Source organism: Maniola hyperantus, chromosome 6 (assembly GCF_902806685.2).
Source record: "Maniola hyperantus chromosome 6, iAphHyp1.2, whole genome shotgun sequence".
NCBI lineage: Eukaryota > Metazoa > Arthropoda > Insecta > Lepidoptera > Nymphalidae > Maniola > Maniola hyperantus.
Genome location: NC_048541.1, coordinates 16,062,459 through 16,079,752, shown reverse-complemented (window position 1 = coordinate 16,079,752; position 17,294 = coordinate 16,062,459). Strand labels below are relative to the sequence as shown.

Below are 17,294 nucleotides of genomic sequence, written 5' to 3'. Positions count from 1 at the left end.
ATAATTGAATTTACTGTTAATAGTTTACTAAACGAGACATAAATCCAAGTCTGACTTAAGGTTTTTTTACGCCGGAGCAACAAAGTGCAACAATGCGGCATGCTACAAAACGAAACGAGACCTTAAGCAGCATGCGACTTATTTAACGCCGAGATTACATCGTTTTGTAGAATTAAAATATTACGACCACAGTCTGCCAACGATTCCTGCTACATTTTAAACTCGCCGATGCCGTGACTACCTTCATGTGGATTAAGTTCACCCGTGGGAAGTCTTTGATTTCCCGCGATAAGAAGTGGCCTATGTCGCTCTCCAGGTCTTTAGCTATACCCATGCAAAAATCACATCGATGCGTTGCTCCATTGCTACGTGATTGAAGGACAAACCAACAATCCAACAATCCAATAAACCAACAAGGGATGGTACTTATAGGCAAAGATTCACCACTTTTGGGGAAGCTTCAAAGTCTTGATCACCGCCGAAAAGTTGCCGGCCTATCGGTGTTTTACAGGATATATTTCGGAGAGTGTGCTCAGGAGCTGTTCGATCTTGTCCCTCCCTCACCTTTCTACCACCGTACCGCAAGACACCGGGCGAGTTTTCACCCCTATGTCGTCAACATTCCATCTTCGCGTACGAAACGCTTTGCGTCATCATTCCTTATACGCATAGCTAGGGTCTGGAATACTCTTCCTAGATCAGTGTTTCCTGTCAATTATAATCCGGGTATCTTTAAAACAAGAGTGAATAGGCACCTTCTAGACAAACGCGTCCCATCTTAGGCCATATCATCACTTTCCATCAGGTGTGATCGTGGTCAAGCGTGCAAGCCTATAACGAATAAAAAATAAATAAAAAAAACTTATGAATTATGATGCAGCCCTACGGCATGCCGCAATATTGCACTATGTTGCTTTGGCGTAAATAAAGCTTAACAGGTATAGATTTTAGAAGGCTATGGCTTAAATCCTTCTCATTTTGAGAGGAGACCTGTTCTCAATAATGATGGGTGAGTGGTTGATGATGATGATATTAAAATATATTAAGTGATAGTCCAGCTGTGGACGTCTATCGATTGAAGTGACGGTGACGATAATAACCGTGCCGCTTTTTCCCAAGAACGTTTATTAGCGAAAGTAATAAAAGAACTTCAGACAAATCTTTGCGAATTTGCATTTTATCAGCGAAAGAATACAACTTACTTTGAGGATGGTTTTATGCGTGATGCCGCTACGTACCTATATAAAAACTTCATTAAATAACAATTTTAAGTATTTCTTTTCAACAATAATTCAACCCATCGACGGGCTACCACTGAGCACCGCTCTCCTCTCACATTGAGAAGGGCTTAAGCCATAGTCCACTACACTGACCTAGTACGGATTGATAGACTTCACACACCTTTGAGAATATTATAACTCTAACTCTCAGGCATGCAAGTTTCCTAACGATGTTTTCCTTCACCGATAAAGCAAGTGATATTCTAATTTACGAGGTACGCACTTCAACGTTGATAAAGCAAGTTTGCTAGTAGCCCGTGCTTAGTGGTGGGCCAACGATAATATAATGATCATGATGATGATGATGATAGATGAGTATGAAAAAAATATAGTCTCACGCTTGCATACAGTCCAAGGCCAAGCTCGTTTACCTGGAGGTTTTATTATAACGCGTGACAAGGCTCGCGACAGCTCCAGTCGGGATTGTTTCACGTTTCGCCGCTGTTGCCGTGGAAATTATTTCAGTTGAGGCCGAAACGGACCCATGTTATAAATAGCGTGTTTGTTTGTTGGTTTATTGGTTGTTTGTAATACCTGAGGGTTTTCCATAATGTTCTCAAAGGTGTGTGAAGTTTGCCAATCCACACTGTGCCAGCCAGTACTGGACTATGGTCTAAGCTCCACTTATTCTGACAGGAGACCTGTGTGTGAGTGGTTATTAGTGGGCTGGCGATGGGTTGGTGGTGATAATAATGAGAGATAGATGTACACATAGGTATGACAAAAAGATTGTCTCACGCTTGCATACAGCCGTCCAAGCTCACCTCCGGCGCCTTCCTATGATAACAATTTTCGCTCGTCGTTTTATCTCAAGGAATTATTATAACGGCGACAAGTAACGCCGCGCGATTGGCTCGCGACTTGTTTTGCGTTTTGCCGCTTTTGCCGTGGAGATTAAACTTCATTTTTGGCCAAAACGGACCCATCTTCTTCTTCTTCTTCTTCTTCTTCGCTCTGGGCTGGTTTCCGCACTTAAACGTTTCCGTCTGTTGTGCGTGCATTGCCCTTCCCCGCCGAAGTCTTCACTCCAGCCATCCAAGCTCGCTCCAGAAGCCAAATAGACCGCCCAGGTTGCCGAGGAAAAAAAACGGACCCATATTAGCGTGTTTGTTTGTTGGTTTATTGGTTGTCTGTAATGCCTTAGGGTTTTCCATAATGTTCTCAAAGGTATGTGAAGTCTGCACTTGGCCAGAATTGCAGACTATGGCCAAAACTCTTCTCATTGTGACCTGTGCTCAATAGTGGACCGGTGATGTGTCGATCATCAAGATTGTCGTGATAATCTAGAAAGAAAGAAGAAAGAAAGGAGAAAGAAAAAAAACAAGTTTATTCATCTTGTGCCTAAGGTACAAACAAACTTAAAATTAATGGTGAGTGGGTTTATAGTTAGTAGTAAAAATACTTAATAATAATTACTTACTTAAAATGAGTTCTTGTACCCACTTGGCACAGGATGAAATCTAAGATGGAAAACGGTAACATCTAGGTTACCATATTTTCAAAACCTCGTACCAATTTCGTGAATAGCACGGCTCCTACACGAATTTTGTGATAGGTATCATGTAAACTGTAACATAAAACGACTCTTCATTAACCAAAGAGTATTTTACTCCTGAAAGGTTTAACTGCACCTACAAGTTAGACCAAGTTTATCAGAATAGTTGGATATAGGATTCCCTTAATCCTAAAGGCCATTAATTATACAGAAATTCCAATTTTCTCGTATTACATCGCCCAAGACTCCCATCTAGTGAAAATGAATACCTACCGCCTATCTGCCAGATTCTCTCATAATGAGTGCGATAAAACAATTCGCCTATTAGGCCCCCTTTTGGCGGAGTGTGCGCGGCATCTTGTATTTTATAACCCATTTAAAATAGTGCAAAGCTGCCTTACAGCACCTTTCCAAAGGGTGCCATTACATCCCTAATCAAACAATAGAAAATGTAGGCCGGTGGATGCAATATTCACAACTTTCTATTCTCTTTACTTATAATATAACATAGTCCAATTACCTACATCAAGAACTAATTAGTTAATTTTACCCCGTAAAATCAAAGAGTTTCCACGGCAATTTTTAAAAACCCTGAATCCACGCGGACGAAGTTGCAGCCATCCTCTAGTTATAAACAAATTATTGTCAATGCTGGGAATCGAACCCGCACATAAGGCCATAGTTCTCATCACTTCGCCAGGGAGGTCGTCGAAACAGTCGTGTACAAGGTTTTTCACAGTAAAATGGTGCAGGACCTTCTAAATATATAGGCGGCGATATTAAATGCGCTCAGCTGTTTATTTTCAAAGTGTCTGCCGTGAAAAATTGTTTCGAAATATTTTCGTATTAAAATAGTGAGCGTAGTGCCGTTTTTACCTTACTGGTAAATATGGCAGTTTTAAGATTAAAGTTTTCGCTTCTTTATGTTTTATTTTCTCTGAAGTCTTGCAATTTCTTGTAATCTCAATCTAAATCTATGCCCGTTAAGGTACATATCAAGGTCTGTCTGTCTGTCTGCTAACTTTTTACGGCCCAACAGTTTAACCGATTTTGATGGGACAGAGTGAGCGACATAGGCTACTTGTTCCCACGGGATTCTTAAAGGCCCATCCGTTTAACCGTTTTGTATGAAATTTGGTACAGAGGTAGCGTGCGTCCCGGAAATTAACATGGGCAACTTTTTATCCCGGAAAATCAAAGAGTTCCCACAAGATTTTTTGAAACCTAAATTCACGCGGACGAAGTAGTTTGCATCCTCTAGTCCTTAATATAATTTAATCTTATCTGAATGTATTTTTGCCGAGAGCCATCCAAAATAGAGATTTTTTCATTTCTTTCTTTCTTGCCTTTATTAGTTTCTTTCCTACGTAAAAGAATTTCCATTGAATACGCTAGGTATATTAAAGTAAGGAAAGGTAAGGAAAATACTTGAAATTGACTGCCAAAAGCTTTGCTCAAAGAGTTCGCGAATAAATCGCAATTGTCTGAAGAAATAGTAAAGAACGAACGATAAATTGGATAAAGCAGCAATATTGGCGCACTCCAGGCCTGGTAATAGGCAATTTTAGACATTCGATCCCGTACAATGGGCCCGATTTAAATATTACAGCCGATCCCATTCTTGTATCGAGAACTCTCGGTTGGGAGGATCTCTTAATTTGTACCTCTGATTGTGCAATTTAAAAACCTCGTTTTGTGATTTTATTTGGAAATAATACGCACCGAATTGAAAACTCTCTTGGTTGGAATGCTACTAAAAATGATATTTTTAGATTCAATGTATGGTCCACTGGTAGGCCCGGCTGGCCTTTTCAATTTTACATAATTTCACTAGAGACGAAATCAAATTTCCTGGGTGGATTTAACTTAATGAATGACGAACTTTCCTTCCCTATTTTAACCTTCTTAGGAAGTGAAAATTCTTCTTTAATGCTTATTAAGGTACTTAGTACTTAGGTACTTTATAATATTACCCATAAGCAAAATTTAATTGAATAAAAAAAAAGTTACATTTTTATTAACCTAACTTTTATAACTATTAAGTCTTTTTTAAACATTCTCAATAAATATTATTAATTTGGCATTTTCATAATTTGGAATAGATCCAAACTTGCAGAAAAATTGCTTGTAGTGCATTCAAAATGTAAAGAATTTTCCACTTTTGTAAATAGGTTAGACTTTACCTGTTTCGCGCCTCCCCGAGCGCATTCAGAAATTAATTTTCCTTTTCCGATGCATCTTTTATAGGATACTGGAACAAAAGTGGGGAAAAGCGGAAACTGGCGGTTATTAAGGTGCAAAATTAAATTTTTACTATTCCCATTTCCGCAATTCCGCCCGGAAAGTGGGTGTCAACCGATTCGGGCAATCTGTGCGGACATTTCTTGCGCTTTTTATGCACTTAAGTGGTTTTATTATTTTATTCTACCTTTGTTACAGGACCTTTCATTCATGAATTTGGAACCAAACTTTTAAACATACTTGCTTATAAAGTGGCTCTAATTTCTCCGCAATAAGGCACATAATGACACCAACTTATAATTAAACTGTGACTTTTTCATTGCTATCATTCACAAGTGAGTTATAGAGTTTTATTTAATTTTATTGATTGAGTTGCTTTGTTCTTTAAAAAAATTCGATACAAAAAAGATCATGTTCAATAGTACAAATAAATTTATTTTCTTCACAAGTGTCTAAAAACTTACTAAAACTACAAAATGAGGCAAATGGTTATTGGTATTGGATTGTGTTTAGGTAGTATAACAATAACGCTAAGTTTTTGCTAACGTTCTGGTTACACCTTGTGTATAGTGACATAAGTCGCTACCATATCAAACGCAAGACTTAGCAAGGGGTGTATACATGTAAAGGGGTGCACAGAAAGGGTTAAGTATCTTTAAAGCATATTCCATTACCTCGGCACTTGAATAATATATTAACAGCGTAGTTCAGAACTTGACTACTCCAGTACAAGGGATTAATTTCAATTGCCTAACCTCAGTCCTCTTTCGCTGCCTTGGTCTCCCACCTCTAAGTGTTTTACCGTGTACACTGCGCTTTAGAATATTCCTCTAATAAAAGACCTAACCTAAACAATACCTCCATATTTTCTAATAGCATTAGACGTCTATCGGTTGATGATGATGATAGGGGTTTGAAATGTGTGTAGTCCACGCGGACAATGTCGCGGGCGCTAGTCTAAATATATGTATAAAAGTTAAAGGTGACTGACTGACTGACTGACCGACTGACCGACTAACTGATGGACCGACTGATCTATCAACGCACAGCTCTAACTACTGGACGGTTCGGGCTGGGTATGCAGATAGCGATTATGACGTAGGCATCCGCTAAGAAAAGGTTTTTGAAAATTCAACCCCTAGAGGGGTGAAATAGGGGTTTGAAATTTGTGTAGTCCACGCGGACGGAGTCGCGGGCATAAGCTAGTCGTTTATAAAATTATCGTGCAGTTTTCTATCGCAGTTCTATTGTCTTTACGTAAATAAACATCAATTATATCGAGTTAACGTTGAAACTTTCTCAATTTGCCTGAACGGGATATCCCGGAATCATAATGGCCTAAGAGCCAGCATTTGCCAGGCTTTCGTTATTTTATAAAAGCTGAAAGTTTCTCTGCGTACTGTCCCCAACACAAGGAGGAACGATCAGTGACTATGAAGTTTGGATTATGGTGGCTTTGGCAGATAGCAGGTAATAAAGGTGTAAAAAGTCTTAAACTTTTAAACTTTAAGGGCGTCTGGCAGGGGGTAGCCACGATAACTAGTAAGTGTTTGGCAATGCATGACGTGATTTCTAATAATATTCTGAAGAAAATATAAAAAAAATGACTTTATACTTTGACTTAAGATTTTGTACACTTTTAAAACGATCGTTCTTCCCTGTATTATGAAGACTATACACAGAGAAACTTTCAGCTTTTGTAAAATAACGAAGGTCTGGCACGTACTGGCTCTCTCTCTATAACTTGGGAAAGATAAGATTCTTTGTAAAATCTTAAAAGGCCATTAGTTATATTGGAATCGTTTTAATTTCGTATCGGCACCGATGGCCTGAGGGCTGAGGCCGTCCGGTGAACTTCTTCGGCGGAGATGTAATTGGTTTTCAAAACTACCCTCCCAAATTATATCCGGAATTGACCGTTATGAAAGGAAAGTTTGGATTGTAAAATTGTTGGTACCATAGCTATTGGCCGCAATAGGGAAAGTTGAATAATATTGCAAACCTTGTATTGTTAAGGCGGGAAGTAGGTATGTTAACAGTCTAGAGCCAATCATAAAACATGAGAAGGATAGATTTATTCACTGTAGTTTTCCTAGAAAGAGAAGGTTCCAATAAAAATGTAAGCCGCAAAAATAAAATTTTACATTTGTATGAGAGATAAAAAATAATTTCTAATTCAATAATATTCCTGAAAAATAATTTCTCAATTTGAATTTGGTTTTGGGTGAACGTTTTACACCAAATAACAAAATTTCAGATTTTGTAACTCTTCGTCTTGTAACATTTCGTCTACGAGCTAGAGACCTGTGACACGCGGACAGGCTAGTCAGACACACGGACAGACAGACAGACAGCAGAGTGATACCGATTAATAGGATCCGGAACCCTAAAAACTACAGGAAATAAAATATAACCGTTTTCGATTAAAACTGAAAAACCTAGGGAGCAGTGTTCGGATTTTTATCTATCGCAAAATTGTATGCAATAATTGTGTTTCTATTTCATGTGGAAAAAATGTGGTTAAAACCCCCAAAAAACCATAAAAATTGAAACATTAACCGTCGGGTTTTGTTAAATTTTGACCAAGCTCAAAAGTCTGGCCTACTTTAAAAAATTTTTAGGGTTCCGTACCTCAAAAGGACTAGACTTGAGGTCTCACTAATAAAAAAGCCAGGCAATAACATCCTTCTATAGCACTCATCCCGCAATAAGTTCACATAATCCAGTGGATTTATTCCGCACGCCTCACTGGCAGGGGTTCCGTGTGTCTTTTCTGTTTTTTAGGGTTCCGTACCTCAACAGGAAAAAGCAACCCTTACCTATAGGATCACTTTGTTGTCTGTCTGTCTCTCGGTCTATCAAGAAACCTACAGGGTACTTCCCGTTGACCTACAATCATGAAATTTGGCAGGTAGGTAGATCTTATAGCTGACATTTGGGGAAAAATCTGAAAACCGTGAATTTGTGGTTACACCACACAAAAAAAATTAAGTTGTGGTCATGAACTAATAATTAGTATTTCCAATTTTTTAAATAACTATATCAAGTGGGGTATCATATTATGAAAGGTCTTCACCTGTGCATTCTAAAACAGATTTTTATTTATTTTTAAATATCATAGTTTTTGATTTATCCTGCAAGATGTCGAAAAAATACGACTGTAGTACGGAACCCTCATTGCGCGAGCCTGACTCGCACTTGGCCGGTTTTTATTTTTAAATTCATAGACTAGCGCTTGGCTGCAATCAGACCTGGTGGCAAGTGACGATGCAGCCTAAGATGGAGCGCGCTTGCCTAGAAGATGCCTATCCACTCTTGACTTGAAGGTACCCATATTATGATTGGAGGGGAAAACTGATGCTGGAAGGGTGTTCCAAATCTTAGCGGTACAGATTAGAAATGAGGAGGCAAAAGTATTTTTTTTGATAAATGCTTTTGCTACTACATTACACCACCCCATAGCATTTATATTTATATCTCATACATAAAGGTGTGATTTGAATATCTACGGTTTCCTCGAGTTCCAGCGGAACCTGTCGTTAACTGAAAATTACATTCTATAAAAAACGTCCGCATTTGCATAAAATGGCGGAAACTTCGCCGTATCTTACCAAATAAGGTTCGAATTAACATTCTTTTGGAAATAAATTAGAAGACTCCGCGCTAAGCTAAAATATACGTTTTAGGGTGACCATACTTCCATACTATTCCAAACTAATATTATAAATGCGAAAGTGTGTCTGTCTATCTGTCTGTCTGTCTGCTAGCCTTTCACGGCCCATCCGTTGAACCAATTTTGACGAAATTTGGTACAGATATAGATTGCATCCCCAGGGGAGGACATAGGCTACTATTTATCCCGGAAAATCAATGAGTTCCCATGGGATTTTCAAAAATATAAATCCACGCGAACGAAGTCGCGGGCATCATCTAGTATACTATAAAAAGAAAAGGTCATGACTCACTAACTCATCAACGCTGAACCCAAACCTTTGGGTCTAGAAATCTGAAAGCTCGCACAAAGGTTTTCTTTATAATGACTCTATGATTAATTCAAATTTTTTTAAATTCCCACGTAATAGAGAATAAAGAAGATTTATAATATTTTTTCCAAGTGAAGCTACGGGCAGTTAATAGTTAGTATTCGATAATATAATTATTTATTTTTAATATTTACTAATCTTTAAATTCAAAATAGGCTTTCGCTTGGCGACAATCATGCCAAGTAAGACACGTATGAAGTTTAGATCACTCTTGTTTTGAAGTCTCTCAACTTATTCCTTGTTAACTACATATTTCATCTGATGGTGTAAGTGACGATGTAATCTAAAATGGAAGAAACCCAACCAGGAAGGGGTATGGATGAAAAAAAAACGTTAATTTTTTTATATACATAGGTCTGTTTTGTAGGTGTTAGAACATAATGGTTGTAATGCTCAGATGGACGGACGACTGAACAAAACAATAATAAAATGTTGTAAAACACGGAGTGAACTCAATTAAAAATGAAAAATGGTCACCCTGGTATCGAAGTTATGTGCAGTTTCAAGGCTGAACGCGGGGGCGGAATAAAAAATAGCTTTTTTAAATAGGTTTTGTGGTGCGGAGTGATTTAATGATTTTTAGGGTTCCGTACCTCAAAAGGAAAAACGGAACCCTTATAGAATCACTTTGTTGTCTGGCGGTCTTTCTGTCTGTCTGTCAAGAAACCTATAGAGTACTTCCCGTTGACCTAGAATCATGAAATTTGTCAGGAAGGTAGGTCTTATAGAAGACATGAGGGGAAAAATCTAAAAAACCGTGAATTTGTGGTCAAACATCTATCTAAGTAAGACTACTATACCAAATGGGGTATCATATGAAAGGGCTTTACTTGTACATTCTAAAACAGATTTTCATTCATTATTAGGCATAATAGTTTTTAATTTGTCGTGTAAAATATCGATAAAATACGATTGTAATACGGAACCCTCGGTGCGCGAGTCTGACTCGCACTTGACCGGTTTTTTTTTTCGCTCAATTCTCATGCTATACACGAGGTGACGAGCGATTTTTTATTTGTAATTGATTAAATAGGGGAGGGTAGATTGAAATTCTTCGCCGAGGTGTGCTTTGAATATGGAACAACATTGAGATGAAAGAGAACTTTAATTTGTCGTTTCGATTTAATATCTAAAAGGAAATGTATCGGATAGCTGGATTGTAATAGTTGTTATATAAATAACTAGCTTATGCTCACAACTTCATCCGCGTGGACCACACAAATTTCAAACGCCTGTTTCACCCCCTTAGGGGTTGAATTTTCAAAAATCCTTTCTTAGCGGATGTCTACGTCTTAATAGCTATTTGTATGTCAAATTTCATCCGCCGATCCGTCTAGTAGTTTGAGCTGTGTTGATAGATCACTCAGTCAGTCAGTCAGCTTTTCCTTTTGTATATAGATAGATAAGTAAAATAAAAGCACAGGAGTTAGGCACAAAGCACACTTATGTAAAAGCTTTACCTATTATTTTGACAAATTAGCTATGGTGCGCCCAGTTTGAGGAAAATTGTGGAAAAATTCAACTCAATCGATGAACAACAATGTAACCTCCCACATACAAATATAATGAGGCTATTAATACCGCGATTAATAGCCTCAACTGGTGACAGAAGGGCTGGCTCATTTTTTGCGCAACGGATCAGCCTGGCTGTCCAGCGCGGAAATGCAGCCAGTATTCTTGGCACCATTCCACGCGGTCATGATTTATATAGTAATTAGATAAGGCTAGCTTTAAGTTTTATTGTATTAAAAGGAAAAAAAAAAAAAAAATTAATGTTAATAGGTTAGATAATATTTGTTTGGTGGGAGGCTTTGGCCGTGGCTAGTTACCACCCTTCCAGAAAAGCCGTGCCGCCAAGCGATTTAGCGTTCCGGTACGATGCCGTGTAGAAATCAAAAGGGCATGGGTTTATTAAAAACTGCCATACCCATTCCAGGTTAGCCCGCTTCTATCTTCGACTGCATCGTCACTTACCACCATGTGAGATTGCGGTCAAGGGCTAACTTGTCTCTGAATAAATGAAAAAAAAAGATAAGATTGGTGAATTCAATTTTTTATTTATTTTATTTATTTCCACACAAAAAGAAAAAACGCTTACAATATTGGTTTCTTCGTGCTCGTAAGCGCTTGGCGGCTTGTCTGAGCTAGACGTGTGCGCCGCGCCGACCCGCCGCCGCCGCCGACATTCTTTTGACGCCGCCGCCGCCCGATCGCCCGTCGGCGTAAAATCGGCGCGACTTATTATTATTATCGAATAACCGAGCGGGGAACTCCCTCACATAGATACGCTGCGCAGACACCGCGCTACTTTGATACGAGTACCGCACCGCGCCTTTGATTCATGCCGCCTTTTGAGATCGCACTCACCGCACACCCCCGTTGACCGTTCCACCCGCTTCGTTCATTTACTTGCTCTTTGTGTTACGTAATAGACGCGTTTTTAAGTACGTTACAATTGCTTATCAGTTATGGAAGAAAATAGCGATAAAATTGATATAAACAAAGTAAAAATAAAACATTTTACTGTAAATCCACTATTTTCTAAATCAAAAAACAGTTTTTCGTGGAAATACTTCGGACAATTAATACTTGAAAACGAAGGCAAAAGAAAATATGTGTTTACTGAACAAGTTTTTTGCTCGAGCTGTCTAGAAAATGCGAAAAATCAGGTCCCTGACAGTCCGTTTGGATGGTGAGTAAAAATATCGAATTATTTTCGAATTTCAATATTTTCAATAATATTAAGTACGTACTACATATAAGTTGTTGTTCTATTTTTTTTTCAGTGTCAAAATTAAGTCCTACAGTTCTAAAGCGAGTACAGGAAATTTGATACGCCATTTGAAAGACGACCATTCATTATTGGAAGAAAAAAACCCTGCTGCTGCGACATCCAAAAGTTTAACAACATTTTTCAAAGTATCACTATCACGTCCGACGACATCTGCTCCATCATCTTCAAAAAGCCAAAATAAGTGGATGCTTGCAAGGGATTTATGTTTGTGGCTCTGTCGATCCCTCACAGCATTCGATACTGTTAGTAATGAGGGGTTCAAAGACTTCCTGATCAAATATAATGTCATATACAAAATAGAAGATTTACCTTCTCGAACCACCGTTTCTAGAGAGGCGTTAAGTGATATATACGACTGCATGCTAGCACACATCAAGCAAGATATCCTGGCAAAAATTGGAACCCATGCAGCTCTTACAACAGATCTTTGGCAAGATCTTTACCGACGTTGCAGCTACATAACGTATACTCTGCAATATATAGCAGATGATGCCAATGAAATGCAAAATTATACTTTGGCTACAAGATTATTTGAGGGCAAAAAGACTGGAGAAGCTTTAAGTGCATTTACTCAAGGTATTATATCTTCCTTTGGCCTCGAAGGAAAGTCTTTGTATCTTGTTACTGATTCTGGAGCAAATGTAAAGCGCATATCTCAAAATTTGCAAGGAATTCAAAGCCACTTATGTCTGGGACACGGTTTGCATAATCTTGTAACAGTAGACGGTATCAAAAAAACTCCCCAAGTACAAAATCTCGTGGTAAAATGCAAGAAAGTTGTCAAAACACTGAGATATAGATTGCCTGAAATTGAAGAAGAAGCTGACAAGGAACAGCGCCGAATTTTGACAGAAATTGATGATGTTCATGACCACCTTGAAGATGACGAGAACTTTCCATTTGATCCTGTACCAGAGTCAGACGTACCGTCAGACGAGGGGACTGAGGTTTATTTCTCTAGAGCCACTACATCATCAGCATCATTATCTGTGCCATCGATTAAATCAGCAACACCCACTCGTTGGCACAGTACTTTATCGATGCTACAAAGTTTAAGTAGTAAGTGCAACCGAAAACCAGTGAACGCCATGCTTGCAAAATATAACATGTCGGAACTTAAATTTGATGATAAGGAATGGGAACTCATTGAAGATCTGACTAAGTTTTTGACAAAATTTAAACCAATTACGGAAGTTTTATGTACACAGACAAATTGCTCAATCAATTTCGCCTTAGTGTTCAGATCAGAAATAAAAGATGCATGTGAAGCTTTGAATGACGATGAAAAGTTAGTAATGTTGCATATGAAAAGAAATATGGCGGAAATGCTCAATCACAGATTCCCAATCACCAAAATTATTGTAGCAGCTGCTTTGCTAGATTGCAGATTTACAAAATTACAAGAAATAGATAATTTTATGGAAAGTAACAATACGACAAGAGTGGACTTTTTGGTCAACTGCATCAAAGAAGTAGTGCCAGCGTGTGAACTTGAGGCGCAATTCAGCCGCTCTAGTACGTCAAATAAAGGTGACCAAGACAATTTTCTGGTCAAACTTGTTGAAAAACATGCAGTTACGTTTAATGATGATGGACAAGATTTTATTGAGAAAGAATGCCTGAAGTATTTGGTATCTTGTAATGCCAGTGATTTGAAAGACGGCAATGTTATTAAATATTGGCAAGAAAGACAAGCAGCATTTCCGTTACTGTACAAATTAGCGAAGGCTATTTTATCAGTGCCTGCTACAAGCACGCCCAGCGAGAGAGTGTTTTCTATTGCCGGTTTGACAGTAACGGCAAAAAGGTCTCGTTTAAGTCCATCACGAGTGGACAAAATTATATTTGTGCATGATAATTACAGCCGTTGCAAGGCAGCCGTTAATTAATTTTATTTTTATTATGCTGATCTTGGTTTACTGTTAATTTTGGTGCCAAACTTATATTTTTCAATGATAATTACTGCTGTTGTAAAACAGCCATTACCTACTTATAATTACTTTTATTTTTCTGATTGTGGAAATTTTAACAAAAATTTTATATTTGTTGATCATAATTACCGCCGTTTATTTTTGTTTGTTTTTATTTTTGGCGTTAGTAACAATTACTTACTTACTGCTATTTTGCTGATATTTGTTGATTGTGCAATTTTATACCAATGTTTATGCTAGAGATATTGGTAAAAACAAGACTGTTTCTCTAATAGAAATAAATCTCAAATCAAATTATGCAGTTTTATTTCAATTCTTCACGCCGAAGTCACGCCGAAATCACGCCGCCGCCGCCGATTTTTGACCGGCGCCCGCCGCCGACGATTGAAGCTTCGGCGCACACCCCTAGTCTGAGCACTGCACATTCCTCTGTACTTAATACTTAGTCTAATATTCTAGGTAGGTATGTGTAACTATTATGAACAAATGTAGGTAGGTAGTTTTAAAATAAAATATGTGTGTTAAATTGAAATCATTCTAAAAATTCAAACAACTTTGTATTTAATAAAGCCGTTGAAAAGCAACTGAGAATTGTTTTCACGAACATAAACCTTGACCTTTCATAATGTTATAAAAAGTCTTTCATTATAATTATACAAAATTAGACCACTTGTGTTTTGCTTTTTGAATTGATACAAAAGATTTTCTTTCTACGCAATCCGGAATCCGTGGGATTACCTCGTTACAACTCCGATGCTATGAACAATTCACTACGTTGTACATTGATGGTTTAGTAAAGTAAGCGTGTTTGACTTTGTGTTTCAAGCAGCCAATGTATGAGTTGTATGAGGATGATATTGAGATGGTAATGTTAGAGGAGACTCTGTTGGTAGGAGGGGCTCTCGTAGGTGCACTAGACTATAATAATTAACGCTTTTGCGGGAAATTCGCCATAATACCGCCCCCAAAGCGCCTAAAGTCAGTCTACGAAATCGTTGAGGGCTATTACTTGATACTACGTGCCCATCTGTTTTCTATACCACGTTATAAGGGTAGTACCTACTTCTATGCACAAAACGAGACAATCTCATGATCGAACCGTGCTCAGTAGTGAGCCAGTCACTACGGAGCATGGGTCTCCTCTCAAATTAAAAGGTCATAGTTTATCACGCTGACTTCACACTTTGAAACCATGGTACTGATTCTGAGCACACCTAAATTTTAGAGTATTCACATCCTCTTCTTACTAATATAATATGAGAAGGATAGACACGGTTTGACAGTTTTAAATTTAATTTAGAGCCGTCAAACCTCGTGACTTTAGCTGCCAGTCGCGAGCCTATTTATAAAATTTAGAGTCTTTAAATGTAAAATTCATGTTTCGACCTTTTTTAGCAATAATAAAAAGAAAAAGATGCAAAGGTATACTCTAAATTTAGTTTAGAGAAAGACAAGAGAATCGGCGCCCTTGTCGTGCCAATCCCCTGCCAGACGCCCTTAAAGTTTAAAAGATTAAGGGTGTCTGGCAGAGGGATGCCACTATACTAAGTGTCTGGCGTGATTTCTAATACTAATTCGAAGAAAATATAAAAAAGTTAGACTTTATAAGTACTTTGACGTAAGATTTTTTTTCACCTTTACTTACCCGTTATCTCCCAAAGTCACCATGATCCAAACTTCATAGTCACCGATCGCTGGTCCATGTGTTGGGGACTATACGTAGCTTTTATAAAATAACGAAGGTCTGGCACGCGCTGGCTCTTAGTCCATTACATTACCTATGCATAAACATAACAATAAATCGACATCTGAATTCACTTTTCGCCTCATATTTTCGCTTTATTTATATGATCGGGGAAGATTTTATCGTTATTATTGGCGTCCGCCGGTCAGTGCCGTAAACCCCCTAATTTTCCACTTCATTTAACCGTCTTATGGTGTATGGAAGGCGCCTCGATAGATTCGGCATTAGATAGTCCAATAGGGACAACCCCCTTTCAGATTTTCTTATTGTGAGGTAAAATTTAATATGCTGGGTTTGTGCGTGGGCGTTTATTCTTGAGGTCCGGGGTTCGGGGGGGGGAGGGGCACGCACCTTTTACTTTTTAGGGTCAGGCGATGGTTTCTAGTCAGGGTCATTAAAGCAATGCTTTAACGGTGAAGAAAAACAATGAGCGAATACATGCCTGAGAGTTCTACATTATATTCTCAACTAGCTTATTACCCGCGACTTTGTCCGCGTGGAGTAGACCAATTTTAAATCCCTATTTCACCCCCTTAGGGGTTGAGTTTTCAAAAATTCTTTCTTACCGGATGCCTATGTCATAATAGCTACGAGTATCTGCATCTCATTCAGTCAGCTTTTTCTTTTATATTTATAGATGGTGCGTCTGCTAATTAGCAATTGGCCAGCCTGGTAATAAACTACCTTAGTATCTTATCAAATTTTATGAATAATAAAATAGATTTCATTTGTGCGTAACACATGATTGCGATACGAAAAAAAAAAACTATCGCAACAAAACTTCAACTTGGGGGTCTCATTCACATCTATCTTCAATTTCCCCGTATCTCATAAAACAAAGTCACATGAGTCATCTTATAACATGGAGTCAATACGTCACTCGCAGCCTCCTGCATCTGGGAGACGAGAGCGGAAAAGTCAAATAATAAAAAATAAAAAAACCGCCATCGCGCAATGAGGGTTCCGTACTACAACATTTTGCACGATAATTAAAAAACTATGATGCTAAAAATAAATAAAAATCTGTTTAAGAATGCACAGGTGAAGCCCTTTCATATGTGACTTGACATAGTTATCTTACTTCGATAATAATTTAAAATACTAATTATTAGTTCATGACTACAATTTTTTTTTGTGTGCTGTAACCACAAATTCACGGTTTTCAGATTTTTTCCCTAATGTCTGCTATAAGACCTACCTACCAGCCATATTTTCATGATTCTAGATCAACGGGAAGTACCCTGTAGGTTTCTTGACAGACCGAGAGACAGACAGACAACAAAGTGATCCTATAGGTAAGGGTTGCTTTTTCCTGTTGAGGTACGGAACCCTAAAAAACAGAAAAGACACACGGAACCCCTGCCAGTGAGGCGTGCGGAATAAATCCTCTGGATTATGTGAACTTATTGCGGGATGAGTGCTATAGAAGGATGTTATTGTCTGGCTTTTTTATTAGTGAGACCTCAAGTCTAGTTCTACGGATATACTAAAGGTTCGTACGCACCTGAGCGGCGCGGCGCGGCGCTTCAGCGAGCTGCACGTCGCGGCACAGAGCGTCAAAATATCATTTCTATCATTTTGTATGGCGCATATCGCACTAGAGCGGCGCTGCACAGCGCTTCACCGCGCGTTGCCGCGCGGCACGGCTGGAGAGAATATTTTGAAGCGCAGCGAAGCGACGCGCAGTGGTGCAGTGACGCTAGTGCGACATACCCAGCGGCGCGGCACGGCGCTTCGCGCTCGTACGCTAACGGGTATAAAAGTGA

The 17,294-nt window shown here is 38.6% G+C and overlaps 1 protein-coding gene across 1 annotated transcript; it reads left to right on the top strand.

Moving 5' to 3' along the window:
• Window positions 1–11,209: 11,209 nt before the first annotated feature.
• Window positions 11,210–14,187, top strand: LOC117983314 (E3 SUMO-protein ligase ZBED1-like). The gene is made up of 2 exons (XM_034969820.2): window positions 11,210–11,751; window positions 11,846–14,187. Exons 1-2 carry the CDS (start codon window positions 11,528–11,530, stop codon window positions 13,740–13,742), a joined length of 2,121 nt encoding a protein of 706 aa, XP_034825711.1. The 5' UTR covers window positions 11,210–11,527; the 3' UTR covers window positions 13,743–14,187.
• Window positions 14,188–17,294: the final 3,107 nt, after the last annotated feature.